The following is a 20,258-nucleotide window of genomic DNA, read 5'->3' as shown; positions in this document are numbered from 1 at the left end:
TTTAAAAAAGAGATATTATTAATAATTAAGCTATAATTTATCAACAAGGTATTAATTACTATGCAATGCACGTTGCATGGTTATCTAGAATTTACAAGTAGATTGATTAACAGAGGGATTGATAGCATTAAGCATTAATGTCAGAGTTTTGATTTTTTGACTTTTAATATCTCAATTAAATTTGATAAACATATATTTTTTTAATATAAAAAGCATACTATAATTTTCACTTATAGTTACTTATTATATATATATAAGCACACACTCTTTTAAACTTTTAAAGGAATATTTTATATATCTGTAATACAATATTAATATTATAGAATACCACCTATGATTAAGAAAAATTAAGTTTAAAAAATTTTATTGACTTTCTAAAAAATTGGTTAATCGTGTTTTCCGTTGTTTTCCTATTATACAGAATACAGAATAAAATTTTTAAATCACTCGTGATTTATATATATAATATCTTCATAACACTTTATTTTGATTATCAAAACTCTAAAAATGTTGTAAGATCACTCAATAATATAGTGCCAAATATTTATTATTTAGATCAACAATCCATTAAAAATCTCAGACCCATCACAAGACGTGGAACATGAACGTGTAATTACAATCATAACGCATCCATGCCAATTCTAGCTAGGACACCAAAGATAAAAATCAAAGGAGAGACAAGATTAAAGAAAAGAAAAGTGGGAGATATATGTATCATCACGTCACGTTTATAGCAGCAAGAATCACTGGTTTAGGCGACCACCCCGGAGGCGAAACCAACCTTCTTGCTTGGCCTAAAAAACAAGTCCACCTCTTCACGGTTCATAACCTCAAAAAAGTGCAGATTTGACAGTTTCCTCTTGCAAGAATCTGGACTTCTCCGTGGTTTCTTTGGTGCTGGTGGACAGGTTAACAAGGCGGGAATCTTGTGTTGAGCTGATGTCGGAGTGCAGCACTCATACTGCTCACAGTCATCATCTTCACCATCATCATTACGAGTCGTCTTTGTCACCTTCAATCCAGGTTTTGGCAAGTTTTGGAAGAGTTCTTGATCGCTGGACATGGTTGTTTGACAGGAGGGAGTGGAGGGTGACTACATGGAAATGGAGGAATCAATCAATAAGAGGAGGTGTGCATTATAACAGGATAGTACTGAGAGAGAATTAAAAGAGAGGTTGTTCGTTGTGTGCTTCTATTTTTGCTCGTCTTTTTTCGGTACAAGACATTAAAAGATATGTTCTCTTATTAGAATTTATTAACTTCGATTTTTGTGCACAAAAATTCCTAAAGCGTTCGATCGAGGAGTACTTGTGTAAAAAGGATGGCAGGCACGTTGCTTTTTTTTTTTTTATTATTATTATTTTTAAATATCTCATCAACCATACATATGAATTGGAACAGATAAAAATAGAGAAATAAATTAAATTTATTTTTATAATAGTTTAAAATTATATTTTTAAAATAAAAAATAGGAGATGTATTTCTTTTCGTGTTTTTTATCTTTTCTTCTTCGAAATAGTTATAAAATATCATTATTATATAACTTTAGAATTTTTATTAGCAACCTTGTCCTGAACATTGCAAAATATTTTTATGGGACCGTTTTATTTTCCAAACTTTCAACGTGGATTACTATATCTTATTTGTTTTCCCTTAATGATAAGAGAATTCTTCGAACTCATGAAGATTAATTCAGTTTCTTCTAGAAGTTAGAAAAAAAATTAAAAAACTAATTAAACTGAAAAAACTAGAAAAAAATAATAAAAAAAATCAATTAAACCATTCAGATTAATTCAATTTCTTCCCACAGTCATGGCGTGAAGATAACCATTCACACTCATATTATTATTTATTTTTTCCAAAAAGCTTCCTTGTAAATTTTGGATTATAACATATAAAACATATTGCCTACCATATATAATATTTTTTTTTTTGCTGAGGTTGTGTATGATTAGGCTTAAACTCCAGGGCTACCATAGTATTCAGTATTATATCATACCAAATTCTATCATGGATAAGATTTTTTTTCTATAACATATAAAATATGTGAATTATTCTATTTTATGCTTGACGCTATAACACTTAGCTAATTCTCTTTACTTAACCTAAATTTTTGTATCTTTTAAATGACACTCTTCTCTTTCTTCAAGCACCAAATTAAATCAACAAAATATATCAAAGAAAACAAATTTCTTCGCATTTCACTGAACAAAAATTTGGTGTCAAAAAAAATTTGATACATGTCAAGATTTGCTGCAGTGTAGTGCTAAGATCCCCCATGCATGTGATTGTTAGTGATCATAGTTGCAGTGCTGCATCTTGAGTTACCCATCACCTAATTTTACATTGAGAAGTTGAGAACTAATTAGCTCGGGCTTGTTAAACCTCCAATATTGCATGCATATGATATATATATATATATATGATTGATGAACTTGACGTCCGTATGCACGTTCTGAAAGAGTCGAGAACAAATTTTCTGACGTTTCAGTGCCTTAATTTGTTGACAGATTTTCTGATGCTGTGGTCCTTTCTGTACACTGTAATTGGGACCTTTTCTTGCATCACAAAATTGAATACCCACTACCCACCTTGATTAAGTCCTTAATTATGCCTATATATCCACCAGCTCTTATATTATATACAGAGAGATTACATGTGTTTCTTATTGTATAATAATAATTTTCTGTGTGCTTATTTTAGTAGGTCAGCAGACACTGTATAAATTTCATGTCCATTTACTCTGAAGCTAAATGTTTCACGTCCTATCCCACCAAATAAACTGCTTTTACTTCCATTTCCCTGGCAAGGCCTGTCAAAATTATTTTTGTTTTCTTTACGCACGCTACTGCCAGTTGATTTTTATTTACTGTAGACTGTCCTTTAATTTCAAATTATTATTGAAGGATAGGACGTGAAGCAGATTTAATAGAGTTTATCTACTTCCATTTCCATTTGATTTCAGTTAAATTACTTAGTCTATAACCGGGTTTAAACTAGATTTGATAACTTTGGATAAAATTAATAGAGTTTATAATATAACCATCTATTTTTTTTCAAACTATCATGGTGTTGTTGAACAAGTAACTTTTCCCCACTAAGAATATATGTGCCTGTGTTAGAGTTTGAGATAATTAATTAAATTTGGACTATATATTGTATTCATAAAAAAAAAAAATCCTGGCAACTTCAAGTAAATTTAAACTTAAACCAACTGATCCCGTATCACTTGAGTCAGTGCCTCAAGAGTTAAATCATAATCATGGCAAACGTTTTCACCCAGCTACCAATATTATTGTTTTTAAAGGCCATGTCTCCACAGAAAGAAAGAAAAAATATGTAGAAAATAGTCAAAACTTGATTTAGAGTTGAGTATCTTCATGCCACAGTTGGGACCTCGCTCATGTTCTTTACTTGAGACTTACAGTGGTCAGTGTTTTGCAGTCATATTTAAGGTCTGATTATTAGATAGATTCAATCAATATCTTTTATTTTTAGTTGATAAATTCTTCCATCTTTTCAACAACTTGAACGGAGGATGGGATCTTCCTTTACTGCTATTAATTTGAGCGTCTCTACTAACTTAATTGTTAAGGACCTCCTTTATCTCTTTTTTTCTGGGCTGGAAAATAGTAATCGAGGCTTACTTTTGATAATTTTAGACCAAATTCATTTATTTATTTGGGTAATTCTCTTGAGAAAAGAAGAAGAAGATTCAAGAGCCTCCCTTCTCTTGTTCAAATTACTAATTTAGGAACCATATATTTTGTCCCTAAACAAAAATGCGGTAAAATATGATATCCCTGATCTCCCGTAATTATTTGTTTTCTTTTTTTAGAAAATCCTATCAATAAGATGCTTAATTAGGACCGTGTGAACCATAGAAAGATTGCACTTGGAACAGCTGGAGTATGACCCATTAATTTCAAGTGTGCAAGCAAATCAACACGACTACACAATTGCAATATTATTGTTTAATTGCGTAAGTTTTTTTTTCTATTTCCAATCATATTGGTATCCTATGGTTAATCACATCTTTCAACGCTCACTGGTGATGATAATTAAAGAGTTTGCTTTTCAGGTGAACTATAGCATGGTTATAATTAAATCTAATATGGTTTGAGATTCAGTCCCAAACAGTGTAGATTAATTAATTTTTTAAAAAAAAATTAAATAAGTAATTTTTTATTGATTCATCGAGTCGATAAAATTAACTCTTGGTTGGTATTTTGAAGATCCGGTTTGGGACTAAGAGACGAGTAGACTCTTGGGGCTGGGTTTGAGAAGAGAGATATAGAGCTTGAATAGTACAACAAAGAAGATAATTTATTCCTGCTTTAGTCTGAGCAAACATGAATAGCATGTTTAAAGTTCAACAGATAATTAAACAAATAGTTTTGGAGTATGAATGTTATTCCAAAAGCATTCCAATCTGACACTTTAAAAAAAAAAAAACGTATATTAATCATTGTCACGGTTTTTTTTTTTTTTTTTGATAAATATATTAATTACCATCTTATTATAGCAGAAAAGGGCAATAAATAGTGGTTAAAAATAAATCACCTATACCTTCTAATATTGCAGTCAGAAAATTAGCATGAACTGCTGATCCCTCCCTCCTCTGCATGCTTCTTTCTTCACTGACTTCTTTGTTAATTTCCTCTATAAGGAGTTAAAAATAAGGCATATGTAAGACAAGGCTTATTAAGAACTCTTCCTCAAAGGGGGGCATTAAAAAATTATAAAAAAGACACAGAAAAGTAAGAAAAGGTTAAAATTCTTAAGCAACATTTGACACGTGGAATAAAGTGCGGTTATTAACTGATTAGCAAAGATTTGGAATGTTTTTCTCTTTGGTTTCCTCACTGTAACTCGCAAGAATTGGACCTCCAATTCATTGACCTAGGGTTCCACGCATAGAGTTTAATTTGCATAATCATGGTAAAATCATTGCACGTTTATCGATAATCATCAAGGAGTGGTGAGATATTTATACGAGAATCAACATAAATCCACGTGAAGCCAGCGTTCGAAAGGTGGGTGGATCATTGTATAAATATATCTAGAGGGTCAATATATAGCTGAAGATTCAATAAAAGATATGGTTAAATTCATTTTTTAGTATTTTTTTTCAAAGTAAAATATAGATGAAGAAAGAATGCATGTACGCCATGCATGTGAGATTATTTTTTAAAATACTAACCATGCTTATATATTATAACCCAAAATTCGAAGGAAACTAAAACATTTATAATTATGTAAAATATTGTAGTGCCAATTAACAAATAATATATACTAGGTCAAAGTCAAGCAACATGTAGCTTTCAAATAGAGTTGTGGATATAATTAATCTTTTCAAGACTTGGGGATATTAGCTAGCTAGCGGTGAAACCAGGCAGAGCGGCGGGGGAGACACTTCACGTGGAAAGATTCAGTGCTATATTATGGGGTTTGGTATTTGTTAAACCCAACCCAATTATCTTTTCCATTTTTTATACTGAATAAGATCTGTGGTAGATAGGAGTATTCAAGGCTCTAGCCAACATGGTATCCTATGCTTCAAATTGGAATGCAAGATATATATATATATATATATATATATATATATATAGAGAGAGAGAGAGAGAGAGAGAGAGAGATAGAAATACAGGGAGCGAGCGAGCTAGAGAGGCTGCTGCAGGCCATGTTCTTGATCACGCATCTTTAGTCAAATTGAAAAACAAAGGAAGATTCTCCTTGGACGTAACTGGTTTTGCTAGCTGGTCATGAAATATATAAATCATTTTTATTAAACTCCTTTTGATTTTACTGATTGATTTTTTTTGGTAAATTTGTGAAATGAAACCTAATAACATGAGTTTGGTTTTAAACTAAGTTAATTTTGATATTGATTCGTTCAGACCCAAGAGATCTGGTAGATTAATTTACGATCCAGTAAACTTAATCTAACTTTACTAAATTAAAAAATAATATTATTTTAAATATATATATATATATATATAGGTTCGGTTGATTTGACAAATCATTAATTACCTTCATATCTTTTCAAATCATGATATGTAAATAAAGTTGGACACCTATAAAAAAAAAAAATAGCATGATAAAAGACATTAAACAGCTAGCTTGGGATGAGTCAATGTGTCATGAGGTGGAGATTTCTTGTCTTACCAAGAATTAAATGCGATGAAGATTTGTAACTAATGGGGCTGGCCGCCATTTTCCTCTCAATATTGAAGCAATCCTAAAATGGTAGTAAAAACAAAGGGAAGATACGGTTGGATAGCACATTTTGCAAGCAATGTAAGTACCACTCATGAATGCTATGATCATGATGGGGAAGAAGTCGTTTTTAATTTGAAAATTTAATTATCCCAATATGAAATTAAGGAAATACATACGTGGCCATTGACACAAAATATATGCATATATAAATATTGGTAAAATCACATCCATTAATTACCCGTCATGATAGCTACATCTACCAAATAAATGTTGATGTACGCACGTTTCAAAATTAAAACGTTATTTTCTGGTGAAATATTTGAATTATTTCCTTGGGTATAGAAATTAAATTCATAGTTCTTATATTTTAATTGAATATTATTATTTAAATTCATGTAAAAAAAAGCCAAGAATTTTTATTTTGATTTTTTTTATTCTCATTATTATTATGCATGATTGAGTTAAAGAATTTTAACATGAATGATTCCATTTTTTATACAAAAATAAAAGAATTCAATTAATTTGGATATAGAATAGTCGGAATCAAATAGTTAACAAATAATTTATTTTTAAAAAATATATATGTGTTCATATTTCAGCGAGTGTATTCACATCCTCTTCAGCGCGGGTGGAGAGATCCAGAGCATCATAGTTAACAACCTTTTGCTTCCAACGTGAATGTCACGTTCCACATGTCAATCAATAAAAGTAGAAGGTCCTGAAAAATCCACCCGCCAGATCGTCAAAGGAAAGAAAGTTATTCTCTGTTTCTAGTCTACACCAGATCAACCTGCACTTTGACACGTGGCCATCTCAGGAATCTTAAGTTTCTTAGCTAATATTTTTTAACCAATCAAATTTTAGCACTATTCCACGTATTTTGAATCCGTTTGTCTTACGCGATTCAATAATAAATACTAACTAAAGTTTATATAGTCAATTCTTATTATAAAAGTCATTGTTTAATCATGAAAAATGAGAATTATAATTGATTCATTATTAAGTTTATGATTTCCACGTATTAAATTACTTGAATGTTCGGTAAAGTTTTTTAAAAATATTTTTTTATTTAAAAATATATTAAAATAATATTTTTATTATTTTTTATATCAACATATCATAATTATAAAAAAAAATTATAAAAAATTATTTAATATTTTTTTATATAAAATATATTTTTAAAATACATTTAAAAAACAAAAACTATAACATTCCTTGAAAAAAAACTCTTTATAAATTGTTTAGTGCGCTCAACCATATCTATGATTCCACTAGCATTTTAGCTAGATGAGGCTAAAGCAATTCAGCCGATTTTTTTTTTTTTGTCCTTTTCTTTAATTTCTAAACCAAATAAAAAAAAAAAAAAACAGTGAGCAGATAATTCAGTGGGCAACTCGAGTCATTTAACTAAATAAATTTTATGCCATCCGTACCAAGACCGCTAGCTAGAATAGTTATGAAAAGGTAGCCTAATTTTTTATTTTCTGAAATAGTAAGTTTTTAGCTTTCAATATCTTTGGACAAACTAGACAAGTACAAAAAAAGATAAAAAAAAATTAACTAAAATAATAGAAACAATATATATATATATATATATATATATATATAACAATTTTATAGTGTATTACATGAGATATATTCCCTCTATCCCTGCCTTCTTTATTTCTTTTATTTTTAAATAGTAATCAAAAGCTATGAGACGCAGATATTATCATTGATATGGTAAACACAAAATTTTAATCTAAATCTTAGTTATTATATTCTTAATAATTCTACTATACAATACAATTACTTGCTTTATTATTTATATGAACAATAATGCAGGTGTTTTCTTCTTCTTCTTTTCATTTTTTTTTTCTTATTATTTTTGTTGTTTTTTTTTCTTATTATTATTTTTATTAATCTTTAACATTAGGTTTTTATTGTATATTTTTTATAAAAAAATCTCATAATTCAACATTTTGTTAATTTTAAATTGGTCCTTACAATTTATTTTGATTTATTTTTTTATGAAGTTATCATAATTTCAAATAAATATCTCGATATTTGATTTCTTATCGATTTTATTGAAAGTGTATATTTTTGTTATTAAATAATTATAAAAAATAATTTTTTTTTTTTTAAAAAAACAAAGTTATCAAATCTAATGGAACTCACGATCCTAGCCACTAGTTTGACAAGTTAAGTTGTGAAACTCAAATCTATCTAATACATTGATTTTTTAATATTAAAAAAAACTATTTTAAATTTTTTTAAATTCAAATTATATTTTTTATTTATTATCTGGATTTATCTTTAAACTCATTATGCCAACTAGATAATATCTTGAGTCAGAAAAAAATTTAGATTGAAAGATCTATGAAACCGAGTTTAATATCAATACTGAAATATTCTCGTGGTTTGAATTTTTTTTTTTTTTAATCTCAGCGGTACCCGAACACAGGCATGTAATTTTATGCCATCCGTACCAAGACCGCTAGCTAGAATAGTTATGAAAGGTAGCCTAATTTTTTATTTTCAATATCTTTGGACAAAATAGATAAGTACAAAAAAGATAAAAAAAAATTTTTTAACAAAAACAATAGAAACAAAGATATATATATATATATATATATATATAACAATTTTATAGTGTATTACATGAGATATATTCCCTCTATCCCTACTTTCTTTATTTCTTTTATTTTTTAAATAGTAATCAAATGCTATGAGACGCAAATATTATCATTGATATGGTAAACACAAAATTTTAATCTAAATCTTAGTTATTATATTCTTAATAATTCTACTATACAATACAATTACTTGCTTTATTATTTATATGAACAATAATGCAGGTGTTTTCTTCTTCTTCTTTTCATTTCTTTTTTTTTTCTTATTATTTTTGTTTTTTTTTTTCTTATTATTTTTATTAATCTTTAACATTAGGTTTTTATTGTTTTTTTTATAAAAAAAATCTCATCATTCAACATTTTGTTAATTTTAAATTGGTCTTTACAATTTATTTTGATTTATTTTTTATGAAATTATCACAATTTCAAATAAATATCTCAACATTTGGTTTCTTATCAATTTTGAAAGTGTATATTTTTGCTATCAAATAATTATGAAAAAATAGTTAAAAAAAAAATAGAGTCATCAAATCTAATAAAACTCATGACCCTAGCTACTGATTTAACAAGTTAAGCTGTGAAATCCAGATCTATCAAATACATCGATGTTTTAATATTAAAAAATATATCATTTTAAATTTTTTTAAAATCAAACTATATTTCTTATTTATTATCTGGATTTATTTTTGAACCCGCTATATCAACTAGATTATATCTTGAGTTAAGCAAAAAAATCAAATCAAAAGCTTTCAATGTTAATTCATTAAACCGAGTTTAATAACAATACTGAATTATTCTTATTCTTGTAATTTTAAATTATATTTTTTTTTTTAATCTCAGCGGTACCGAACACAGGCATGTAAACTAAGTAACAGGTAAGCCATGAAACATTTCCAGAGAAGATGAGCTCTATCGGCAGGCAGCTGGTTTAGATGAAGAAACCCAACTCATCAACAGCTATATATCCTCATAGATGGAAAGGTAGTCTGCAGAAAGGTAACTAAAGATTCTCAATCATATTCATCAGCTCATAAGCTTAGCTTAGCTAGCTCAGTTTTAACAATCCATTTATCATTTTCTTTACATGATACAATACAAAATAATAAAGGTTAAGAACAAATATATAAAGAATCCAACGACCCTCTCTTACCTTCCTAGACACGTCTTCATTTTTTCTGCCTACATAAATAGATTACAAAACCTTGACAAACCACACATTTCTCGCTTCTTTTTCTACCCCTCCTCCTCCTCCTCCTCCTCCTTGCTTCTTCGAGAAAGCAAAAAACAAATAGAAAAAAACCCATGTCTACCGATCTTGAATTACTCCAAGATTTGCCAAGAATTCAAGTTCGGCCTGCAGTCAAGATTGAGACCCTACAATCTTGTAGTGCTACGGATGACAATAAAGCCATAATTCAGCAAGAAAACAGCGAAACTGACGACTGTCAAACGCCGAAATCTGAAGAGCACAAGATTCCTGCCGTTTTAAGCTGCCCGCCGGCGCCACGAAAAGCAAAGAGGAATATTTCATGCAAAAGAAAGCTGACAGAAATCGACTTCTTTGAGATCGTGAACCGTGAAGAAGTAGATTCGTTTTTTCAATCAAGTTTTGAGCTTCTTACAAAGAGAAGGTGCCCTTGTATATGAAACGGTCGGGTGTGTGCTGGCTACAGGGTATTACAGTTTTTCTTCTCCTCCATGTATGTATGTATAATCACACGCTTAAAAAGCAACAATCTGCGGGGTAAAATTCATGCTGTTACAGGGTCTGTAATTCAAGACGAAATTAAATGGATCTGATTTAATTAAGGTTTTAGTTTTTAATAACATGAATTAATTCTTCAAATTTATCCAAGTATTATATGCAGTAATTTGTCTGGCGCAGTTTTATTCATTGTCATTTTGACTTTGAGATTTAGAGGATTTGAGCAGTTTTTGTTTGGTTTCGGTGCAATTATGAATTCTAGATGTTTAAGATGTGATTAATTATGGTTTTGGTGCAATTATGGATTCAAATCTCTGTGAGAGGTGGAAGAGGAGAGGAGACTAATGAATTAACCCTTTGAGAACAATATTGATCATGATTTTACTGAGAAGAGGGTAGATGGGGTTGGTCGCTTGTGTCATTTTCTTATTCTTTTTTTTCAATCAAGATGAGTATTTCTCATTAATTAATTGCTTCTTGGGTGGTTAAGATGGTTGGTTTGTTTCTGGCTTGACATTGAGATTTGAGTGATTGACACGTCTTCTTCGCCTTGTTTCTGGCTTGACATAGAGATTTCCATTAAAAACGATCACTATTTGATCAGTATCTGGCATGGCATTGGATTTCTTTGACATGATTTCTGCCATTTTCACACCTAAAAATGTTTGAAGATAGAGACAAATCCAGCCCACATAATTAAGTGGCTTATAATAAAATAAAATCACGTTTCACCGTCCCTTTCTGTACATGGTGATCTACAGGCCTTGCTAGCCGATCAAAGTATATATATCAAATTAACTATATAATAAAAATAACGATGGTCAGTACCAACATATATGTGATGATATTTAATTTATGGGCCATGCTTCACTTGCAAAGATAGCCCATGTGCCAATAATGGCTGGAGAATTAATTAGACGACAACATGGAGAAGTAAACAGTGCATCTTGTTGCACAAAATGTCTGCTTCAGCCTTCAGGGCTGAATCAATCATTTAAAAGGCCATGCAAGCGTAAGTTCACATATCAATTCCCGTCTTTATTAGTAGATTGCTTGATCTTTACGTGTCATCATGTCTGAATAAAAAAGTAAGGTTCGGGAAAAGAATATAATTAATTAACACTATTAATCAATAATTAAAGGAAGGCTTTTTGGAGAGCTTAAAACTCAAGTCACTCCTCACGCCTTATTTTTTGACGGAATAAAGAAAGAACATCCCTCTGTGAAGCAACGTGGAGGGAGGGAGGCATTAATAGCTAAAAGACGGTGTTACATTTTACAGGATGGCTTCTGCTATTGCATGTAAACTAAAAAGCTTAAAAATTAACATCCCATCAAAAAGTTGAGACGGAGTCTACGTATTGTTTTTTTTTTTTTTTTTTTTTTACAATATTACTACTAATTAATTAATTACAGTAGTCTAAATCAAATGCTCTCACTCCTGTGATGACTAGATCAGGAAGAATGGTTGAATGGGCATATTGTTCCATTTACTAGATTTGTAGGGTACCCTGCTACACATAGTTCTGTTTAAAAGAAACATGGAGAGTGTGATAAAATCTCCTACCTTTTGATAACTTGAACTACAAGAGACGATGAGTATTCAAATAGGGTGGTGACTACTGGTGGTGGGCCGCCACATACTCTCCAAAAGCTAGTGAAATTATTTAGATCTTGTAGCTTATACCACAAAAAGATGCTGGCCGACCGTCCAAAAACGTAATGTTAAAGCTACTAGCTATACGTTAGTAAACGCATAATTTGCTTTTATTTGCTTCTCCAAGCAGATATAGTATCTTTATTTATTTCTGCACCGTCTTCATTACGTGTGTCTAGCACTGTTGTTTTTCTTTATGACCGAAAGATTGGATGAAACTGGGGAAAGGGATAGTAAAGGGAAATATTACATCAAGGAAGTGAAAAAGAAGAAAATCTAGGAAAAGTAGTGATAAGAAAAGGGATCCGAAAACCCACAATTAATCTGCACTTGGAAATAATTCTCGATACTTGATCCAAATTATAATACTATTTATACTTAAACGGGTTATCTGATGTCATTTATGATTTTTAATTTCCATTTTTTTAGCTAAATTTGAAAACAAAAGAAAAAATGTAAGAGATACAAAACTTCTTCTTGAGAGGAAAAAACAAATTCTCTAATATATAAAGTATTGATTCGAGAATGCCTAATGATTAAAAAAAATTCTCGAGAGGGAAGACATGCTCAGAGGAGCACATTATCATGTCTCATCCACTCGAAACACATGCATCTTCATCTGTCTCGTGAGGTAAGACAACAAGCTAGGAAAGGGCGTTATCCATGGGAAATTCAAAAAGGGTTTTTGCCGAGCTGAGTTACGTCTGCAGTAGGAGGAGGGGTCCAAAATTCACAGAATCCGAGGTGGTGATTTTGTACTTTAGCATGTCTACATGTCATAACCAGATCGGAAAGATCAAGAAACAGAATTTACAAGGATTTGGAATGTAGCACTCATAGGATGCAACTACCTAGGCAAAAGCCAACACAGAGACATCAAGCTTTATGGGTGTTCATGTCTGCTTCCATTTCAAGAGTGGTGTGTGCATTACATTGCTTGCTAGCTAGCTAGTGTACCAAAATGCAGATCCCATCGTCGATGCAAAGCAAACTCTATTCCATGCTCTTTTGTGCTGCCTTGGTACTACGTACTATAGCCACTTGCTTGTTATTTAATTACCAGTAAAGTTTATTGAGGAGTCTAGTCTTGATATATGATTTTCGTTTTTTTTTTTTTTTTATCAAATATAAATTATGATTATTCAATTTTAACTTAATGATTCAGATTTAATACGGTGATATTCGTTTAGAAACATGAAAGGATTCGAACCCGTATTTTTACCATCTATAATCTTGATGTGTGGTACGTACTGACTAGTACTCTTCACATTATCATGAAATTTCGTTGAGGAATTTACACTCCAACATTTTGCTAAAGAGTCAAGACAGTAATAATTTGACGGCATTACAACAGGAAGCTTCACATGCCTCTTTCAAAACGTGCACAAAAACATCATGCCATTTGTCAATTTGGTTTCCAAGGATTCAGGGGTTTTTTGAGATAATAATAATAATAATAATAGTTATTTTTTAAAGTATTTTTTATTTAGAAATATATTAAAATAAATTTTTATTTTTTAAAATTTATTTTTAATATCAACACATAAAAATAATCTAAAATTATAAAAAAAAATTAAAATTTAAAAAAAATAATTGAAACTCTCAGACATCCACTTCATTAGTAATAAATTAATATATAGACAGCAGGCGCTAGCCATGAATGTGATGGGGACCATATGTGTTTCAATGGGCATCTTTCAGGGGCTAAATTTCAGGCCCAAAAAACGGTGTGATTGATCACCCTACCATGCCATGTCATGTATTCTATAGCGCTCATATCATCCAACTATATATTATTTGAGCAATTGTCTCACATTTGAAAAAAATAGTACCGACAATATTCACAAGTATACTTCCTTAAAAATCTCGAGAATCCTGCATCTTTTTTTTTTTCACGCTAGACAGATGGGTCTTGCGATTTTCTTACAGGCTTATATTATGAGTAATTCATAATTACGAGACTTTATATCTATCCAGTGTTTAAAAATATAATTATGGTTTTTTTTTAAATTTTTTTTTAATATATTAAAATAATATTTTTTTTATTTTAAAAAAAATATTTTTTATATTAACACATCAAAATAATTTGAAAAGATATATTAATTTGAAGTAAAGAAAAAAATAAAATGAATTTTTTTTTCAAATGCATTTTTAAAACACAAAAATAAATTTTAATTGATTCACATGAGTCGAGTGTCATTGATCTAGATGAATTTAATTTTTAAATTTTTGAAACATATATATATATATATATATATATTATTTTAATAAAATAAAATGATTAGTTTTTTACACTAATAAGTTATTGGGTCGATCTGAATGACTAATAAACTGTGTTTCAGAATAATACTTTTAGCAGACATATTAGCGTTTAATTAAGATGGAAAGGGAAATACATCAAGAATTAATGTATTCCTATTAAGACAATATAAAGGCTTAAAAACACTTTCATCCACTTTTTTAAGAATAAATGTTTAAGGAAATAATACAGGTGATTTTTTCACTATCAGATCTTAAACGTGTTAAGAAAGATTTGGGAGCTAAAATTGATTGGGAACCCAATTAAACGCTAACTGTGAAGTCTAATCAATGATGGGCCCGGATTCGGGCCCACGATCAAAGCTGGTCAAGCCTAATCAATGAATTTTCATTGAAAGCATCGGCTCGTGGGAGTAGTAATGGATCCTATAGGCCCACGAGCCCTACACAAACAATCTGATTTCAGGCCCCTGCCTTGTTTTCATCGTTAACAGTTGTGATGTTTTGGGCCCAGTACGAGATAAAGTGTGATTTTATCAACCAGCCTAAAACGGCTTATTATTAAAGCTAGCTGTGTGATAGGCTGATGCGAAAAACTCATGACTCGAAAATTGTTGGTTGAAACTATGAAAATGAAATAACATTGTTTTAAATTGAGTTGACTTTGATTACTCGTGGGTTGACTCAGAAACCCGACGACCTGGGTTGTTGTTTTTTTTTTGCTAGACCCCAGCTGGGTCTGCCAAGTATATTAATTAGTATATTGCTCTGCTTAAACCAGTTTAATTGAGAAATACCCGTTGAAATGGAAGCTCTTTTTTTCTCCTTTTCATATTTTTTTAAGAAGAAACAGGTGGGCTTTCCTTTCCTACTTTTGATTATAAATTCGTATGTTGATTTCCTAAACAGGCCTCGTGTGTGTGAGCTCAAAAAAAAAAAAAAACAAAACGAGGTATGAACATCCAAGGCCCAAACACAACTATATTAGTCAGCCATTTTTACGGGACTGGGCTCTACTGGCCCATCTACTTAACAATATGTGTTGGTCTTTCTTTTAATTCAACTTGGTAATTATTTTTACCCAGATCGCTGAGAATTGTGTCTTTGACATGTAACGGGTGGAGCATCGACGGGGGAGGAGTATGGAATTCTTTTTGCAGGCCTCCGATATGGAAGAATTAGTAGCACTTTCTTGAACAAGAGAAATGAAGAATTTTATTACGGACCAAAGTCAATATATACAAATTGTCAAGTCTAGCACATGATAGAATATACTACTACTGTATCTAGAAAAATAATATAATGGAAACGTGCCATTGAACAAGTGGATTAAAGATTCCTGGAAGGATTGTTTCTCTCATATAACTCGTTAAATATGTGAATTTAAACTTCAAATTAATGTAATTAAATCAGTCATTTTCAATAATTTAGCAGAGGTGGTTGTCTATTGTAAGGTTTTTTTTTTTTTTTTTTTTCCAATGAATTCTCTTGACTATGTACATGTGCCTGAAATATTTGGTCTTAAAATCACATGTATCATGCAACTTGAAGAATTTTCATAGAGATTAGGTGAGCTTGTTTGGAAATATATTTGTAATTACTTTTTAAAATATTTTTATTTATAAATGTATTAAAATAATATATTTTTTATTTTTTAAAAAATTATTTTTGATATTAATGCATCAAAATAATTTAAAAATATTAATTTAAAATAAAAAAATAAATATTTTTCTATTTTTTTTTAAATATAAAAACAAACAGTATTTAAAAGGCTGACAAAAAGTCTCCTATGGTTTTTAAGATTACTGTAGTTCATTTAAGGTACTAATACCCGGACAGAAATTGTCGGGGAAAAGCCGCTAGGGAAGCAGCGGTCCAGGTGCTTAAAAAGGTTTGATTTTTTTTTCCATATTCAAACTCTGCGGCCCAGTATCTTTAAAACAAGAATATTCATAGTATCTTTAAGACAAGAATACTCGTTTGAACCGTATTGATGTAAAAAATATGTTTTTAAAATTATTTGGATAAAAGAATATAATTCTAATTAATATATAAATTAATGCACAGGTAAATTTATATCTTTTTGGGTGGAACAAAAATTCTTTTCAAGATAATAATTATCTTATTATCATGTTTTTGAGGATACGTAGAACATGATTATTAAATCTGATCTAATGTTAAATTCACTGCAAGGTGCAAGTTATTAAGAGTTTGGTTAGTTAATTTGAATTAATGTTTTTTTTTTAAAAAAATATAATGACATTATTTAAAAAATAAATAAACTAGGGTCAATTATGAGTTGATTTTCTTTATATGGAGACAAATCAACCAGGTTTTATGATTCATTAAACCTAGTTTAATAATGATAAATTAAGATTAAAAAGTATGAGATTAGATTGATGAAAACTATTGTGGCATTTTCTTTTTCATCTTTAAACAAAGTCTCATATACCGCTTGTGTTTATTATCGATTTGTGAAGGGGGACCAAATTATCAACCTTAGGGAAGTTGGAGATTTATGATGATCTTTTTAAAAGTGTGAAGCTAGCTAGGAAAACTAATTAATTATTTACAGAATTTTATTTGCTGGATTATATGGTAAACAGCCTTTATAAAATATATGGAATTTGAATCTTATCTATACAATATAAAATAATTAATAAAAAAACAAATCATTCAATAATAAAATTTAATAAGAGTTTCAAGTATTTCTAGCATACGTACTCCTTGCTTTATTTGATGCAGGAGAAAATATATTTAACCCTATAAGTCTTAATTTACAGTGATTGCTTTCGGCTAGAGTGGACCGTGCATTATTAAAAGCCTCTAAACAAATCCAATAATAGATGGAGCCTTCTTTTTAAGTCAAACAATATAAAATGGAAAAATTATCAATATATAGTGAATTCGTGATAGATCTATTAACTAACACAGTATCTATCAACATCCAAGACTTTAAAAATTACATAAATAAATAATTATTGAGGCGAATATATATATATATATATATATATATATATATATATATATATATATATATATATATATGGGCCACGTTGGATGTCCCACCATTGATGTCGGGGCCTAAAGCTGAAATCTGCTTTATTCATCCATAATTCCATAAATTTTATTGATTCAATCAGGCTTCATGTCTTGTTAATTACCAAAAGAAAACTCAAGAGGACGTTCTTGTAATAAAATTCAAGTAATTATTAACACTATAGTTTCATAGCATCTAAATACATTTCAAAATCAAAAAGATGATATCCTATCTTTCCCGTTTGTCTTTGATTCAGCGAAAGGTAATTCTAAGCAGGTAAACATTTCATAATTAAGTAATTAATTAATCACGCCTTGTGAAATTACAGGAATAAATTAATTTTGTGTTTTTTACGTGACACATGGCTAAAAGTTATGGATTGTGAGTTCAGATTAAATTAAAAATACACTCACACACATTGAATGATCTGTGAATGACTTGATCGGAAAATGATTTAGTTTTAACATACAAATGAGGATATAATACCTATATATTAAAGAAAAAAACTAATATTTTTTAATATGCAGTGATCAGCAAAATACGAGGGATTATACACATCCTTCAAAATCATGAGCACGAGACGTGTATTAGGTGAGGAGTTAGCTAGAATGTGATTCAAGATATATAGTGCTTGTCCGACGTAATTAATTATGCCTAATTGATATATAATGCTGAATCTCTTGATTTTTTCCTGACCTCTCTCTAGGTCAAGCCACTGTCAATGGATATATCTACACATATATCATGCCTGGGAGCAATGACGACGACGAGGGAGGTGATTAATTAAATATGCATGGGGCTGTCAGCTTAATTGGAGAACAGCTTGTGCTCCCTTTACACCTGCTTAAAATTTTCTCACCTAATTTTTTTTCCAGAATTAGATTACTAAATTAATTACCTAGCCATCGAAATGAAAGAATTGGATTTTAATGTGCAAGGACAAGCATAAGACGTAGGCGATTCTTGAAATTTATAATTCATTTATACTCGACCGACCAAGAATTTAATTAGTATTTGTGAACTTGCAGTGACAAAGTTTTAACATCTCTCGAGTTGAATTCGAGGGAGACACTTGACGGGCTTAACAACTAGTTATTTATTAATATTGCAATTATCATCTCATGTTCTATTTTTTTTTTTTTTTTTCACTATGAGGTACAGGAGTTAGTCCTATTGTATCCTTGTAACCGGAAAAACTATAATTATTGGGACTCAAATCTTATCTAAACGAAGAAAACTATATTTTTCCCAACTATTAGATTAATTTAAACCTGCTAATGTAAAAGAGGAAATTGCATAGAAGAAATCCTCATTTATAAAAGATAATATATTAATATTTTTCATGAATGCATGGTTTTAGATATTTATAACTCATCTAACCTAGACTGATTAATTTTTTTTAATAATTTTAATACATGAAATCTAACCCATCTTATTATATATATATTTATTCTCTTATCTTTTGAGTTCGAATTTTAAAACTAGTATTTAAATTTTGTTTATCTCCATGTCGATATAGAATACATATATTTTTAAAGGTGTGTTTTTTTTTTATATATATATATATAGTTTAACATGTTTTTTAAAATACTTTTCAAACCAAATTTTAACCCAAAGGTCGTAGAGTTGTTGTCGTGTTGGAGGGACCAACGGGGCGGTAACAAGATTAAACATCTTATCCACCAATGAACTCATATATCTTTATTATCCCATGATTGGGCATATACATTAAATAGATATTTTTAGGTTTTTTTTAATGATTTTAATATGTTAACTTAAAAAAAATATTATTTTAATATATTTTTAATTAAAAAATATTTTTATAAAAAACATTATGCACCACATTACCAAACTCAAACTCAATATCATTTGAAAAAATAACATATTCTCAATTGATATAATAGATTCAAGGATTCCCTTCTCATCAAACTCATATATATATATATATATATATATATATGTTGTTCGAAATTTAAAACGCGTGGCTCCGGCCCGTGCAAATTAGGAATATAGAAACCATTGACTTCACTTGCCATTAAAAAATGGAAATAAGATAATAATTGACTTCTGGTTTAATGGGGGGAAAAAAAGGTCCCCTCGATCTTCCAATGGACATGACAGCTGAGAGGTGATTAGAAAATTTAGCAAACATACAATTAAGCAGACAAATTAATGGAGCTTCTGGGCCAAACAACCACTAACCCCTAGCTACAGTACTATTCTACCGCTATAAAACCCTAAACTGTCTCTTTCTGCTAAGGCATTTGACTTAGAGGAAGGTGGGGTGTATTAGGACTCACAAAACTTAACCACGCGTCACTGACGAGTCAGTTGGTGACAGGTTAGTATCAAATTAATTCACATTTTTTTGTTTTGTTTTTCCTGTAATCAAGCATAGATCATCCACGGGGAGTACTGCTGGCCGGAGCAGTCTCTCTTGGCTACTCGACAAGATTAAATTCCAACATAATCGTTTATTATCTTCCAATACCTCAAGTTTGCTCCCAGTCCTTGTATTTAGCTGATGGGTAAATCACCTCATTAACTAGCTAGCTAGGGATCATGGCCGGCCCCGTGGCCGTAATTAGAGAATATTTACCAACAATTCTTGCTATATATCAAAGCAATTTATGCATGGTAACTCTTTCCATAGAGAGAAACAAGGCAAAACTTCGTACATGATCAAATTTTATACGAGGCAATCAACTCTTTCCATGGAGAGAAATAGGGCAAAACTTCGTACATGAAATTGTATACATAAGG

At 30.1% G+C, this 20,258-nt stretch overlaps 1 protein-coding gene across 1 annotated transcript; it reads right to left on the bottom strand.

The window, feature by feature from the left end:
- Positions 1 to 751: 751 nt before the first annotated feature.
- Positions 752 to 1,063, bottom strand: LOC118059794 (cyclin-dependent protein kinase inhibitor SMR1). Its single transcript, XM_035072767.1, has one exon. The coding sequence runs from the start codon at positions 1,061 to 1,063 to the stop codon at positions 752 to 754; it is 312 nt and encodes a 103-aa protein (XP_034928658.1).
- Positions 1,064 to 20,258: the final 19,195 nt, after the last annotated feature.

Source organism: Populus alba, chromosome 10, assembly GCF_005239225.2.
Source record: "Populus alba chromosome 10, ASM523922v2, whole genome shotgun sequence".
NCBI lineage: Eukaryota > Viridiplantae > Streptophyta > Magnoliopsida > Malpighiales > Salicaceae > Populus > Populus alba.
The sequence above is the reverse complement of the archived record's forward strand: the minus strand, read 5'-3'. Positions and strand labels throughout refer to the sequence as shown.

Bases quoted from the DNA above. Each gene is read 5' to 3' on its own strand.
- LOC118059794 (XM_035072767.1), bottom strand. From the start codon at position 1,063: ATGTCCAGCGATCAAGAACTCTTCCAAAACTTGCCAAAACCTGGATTG.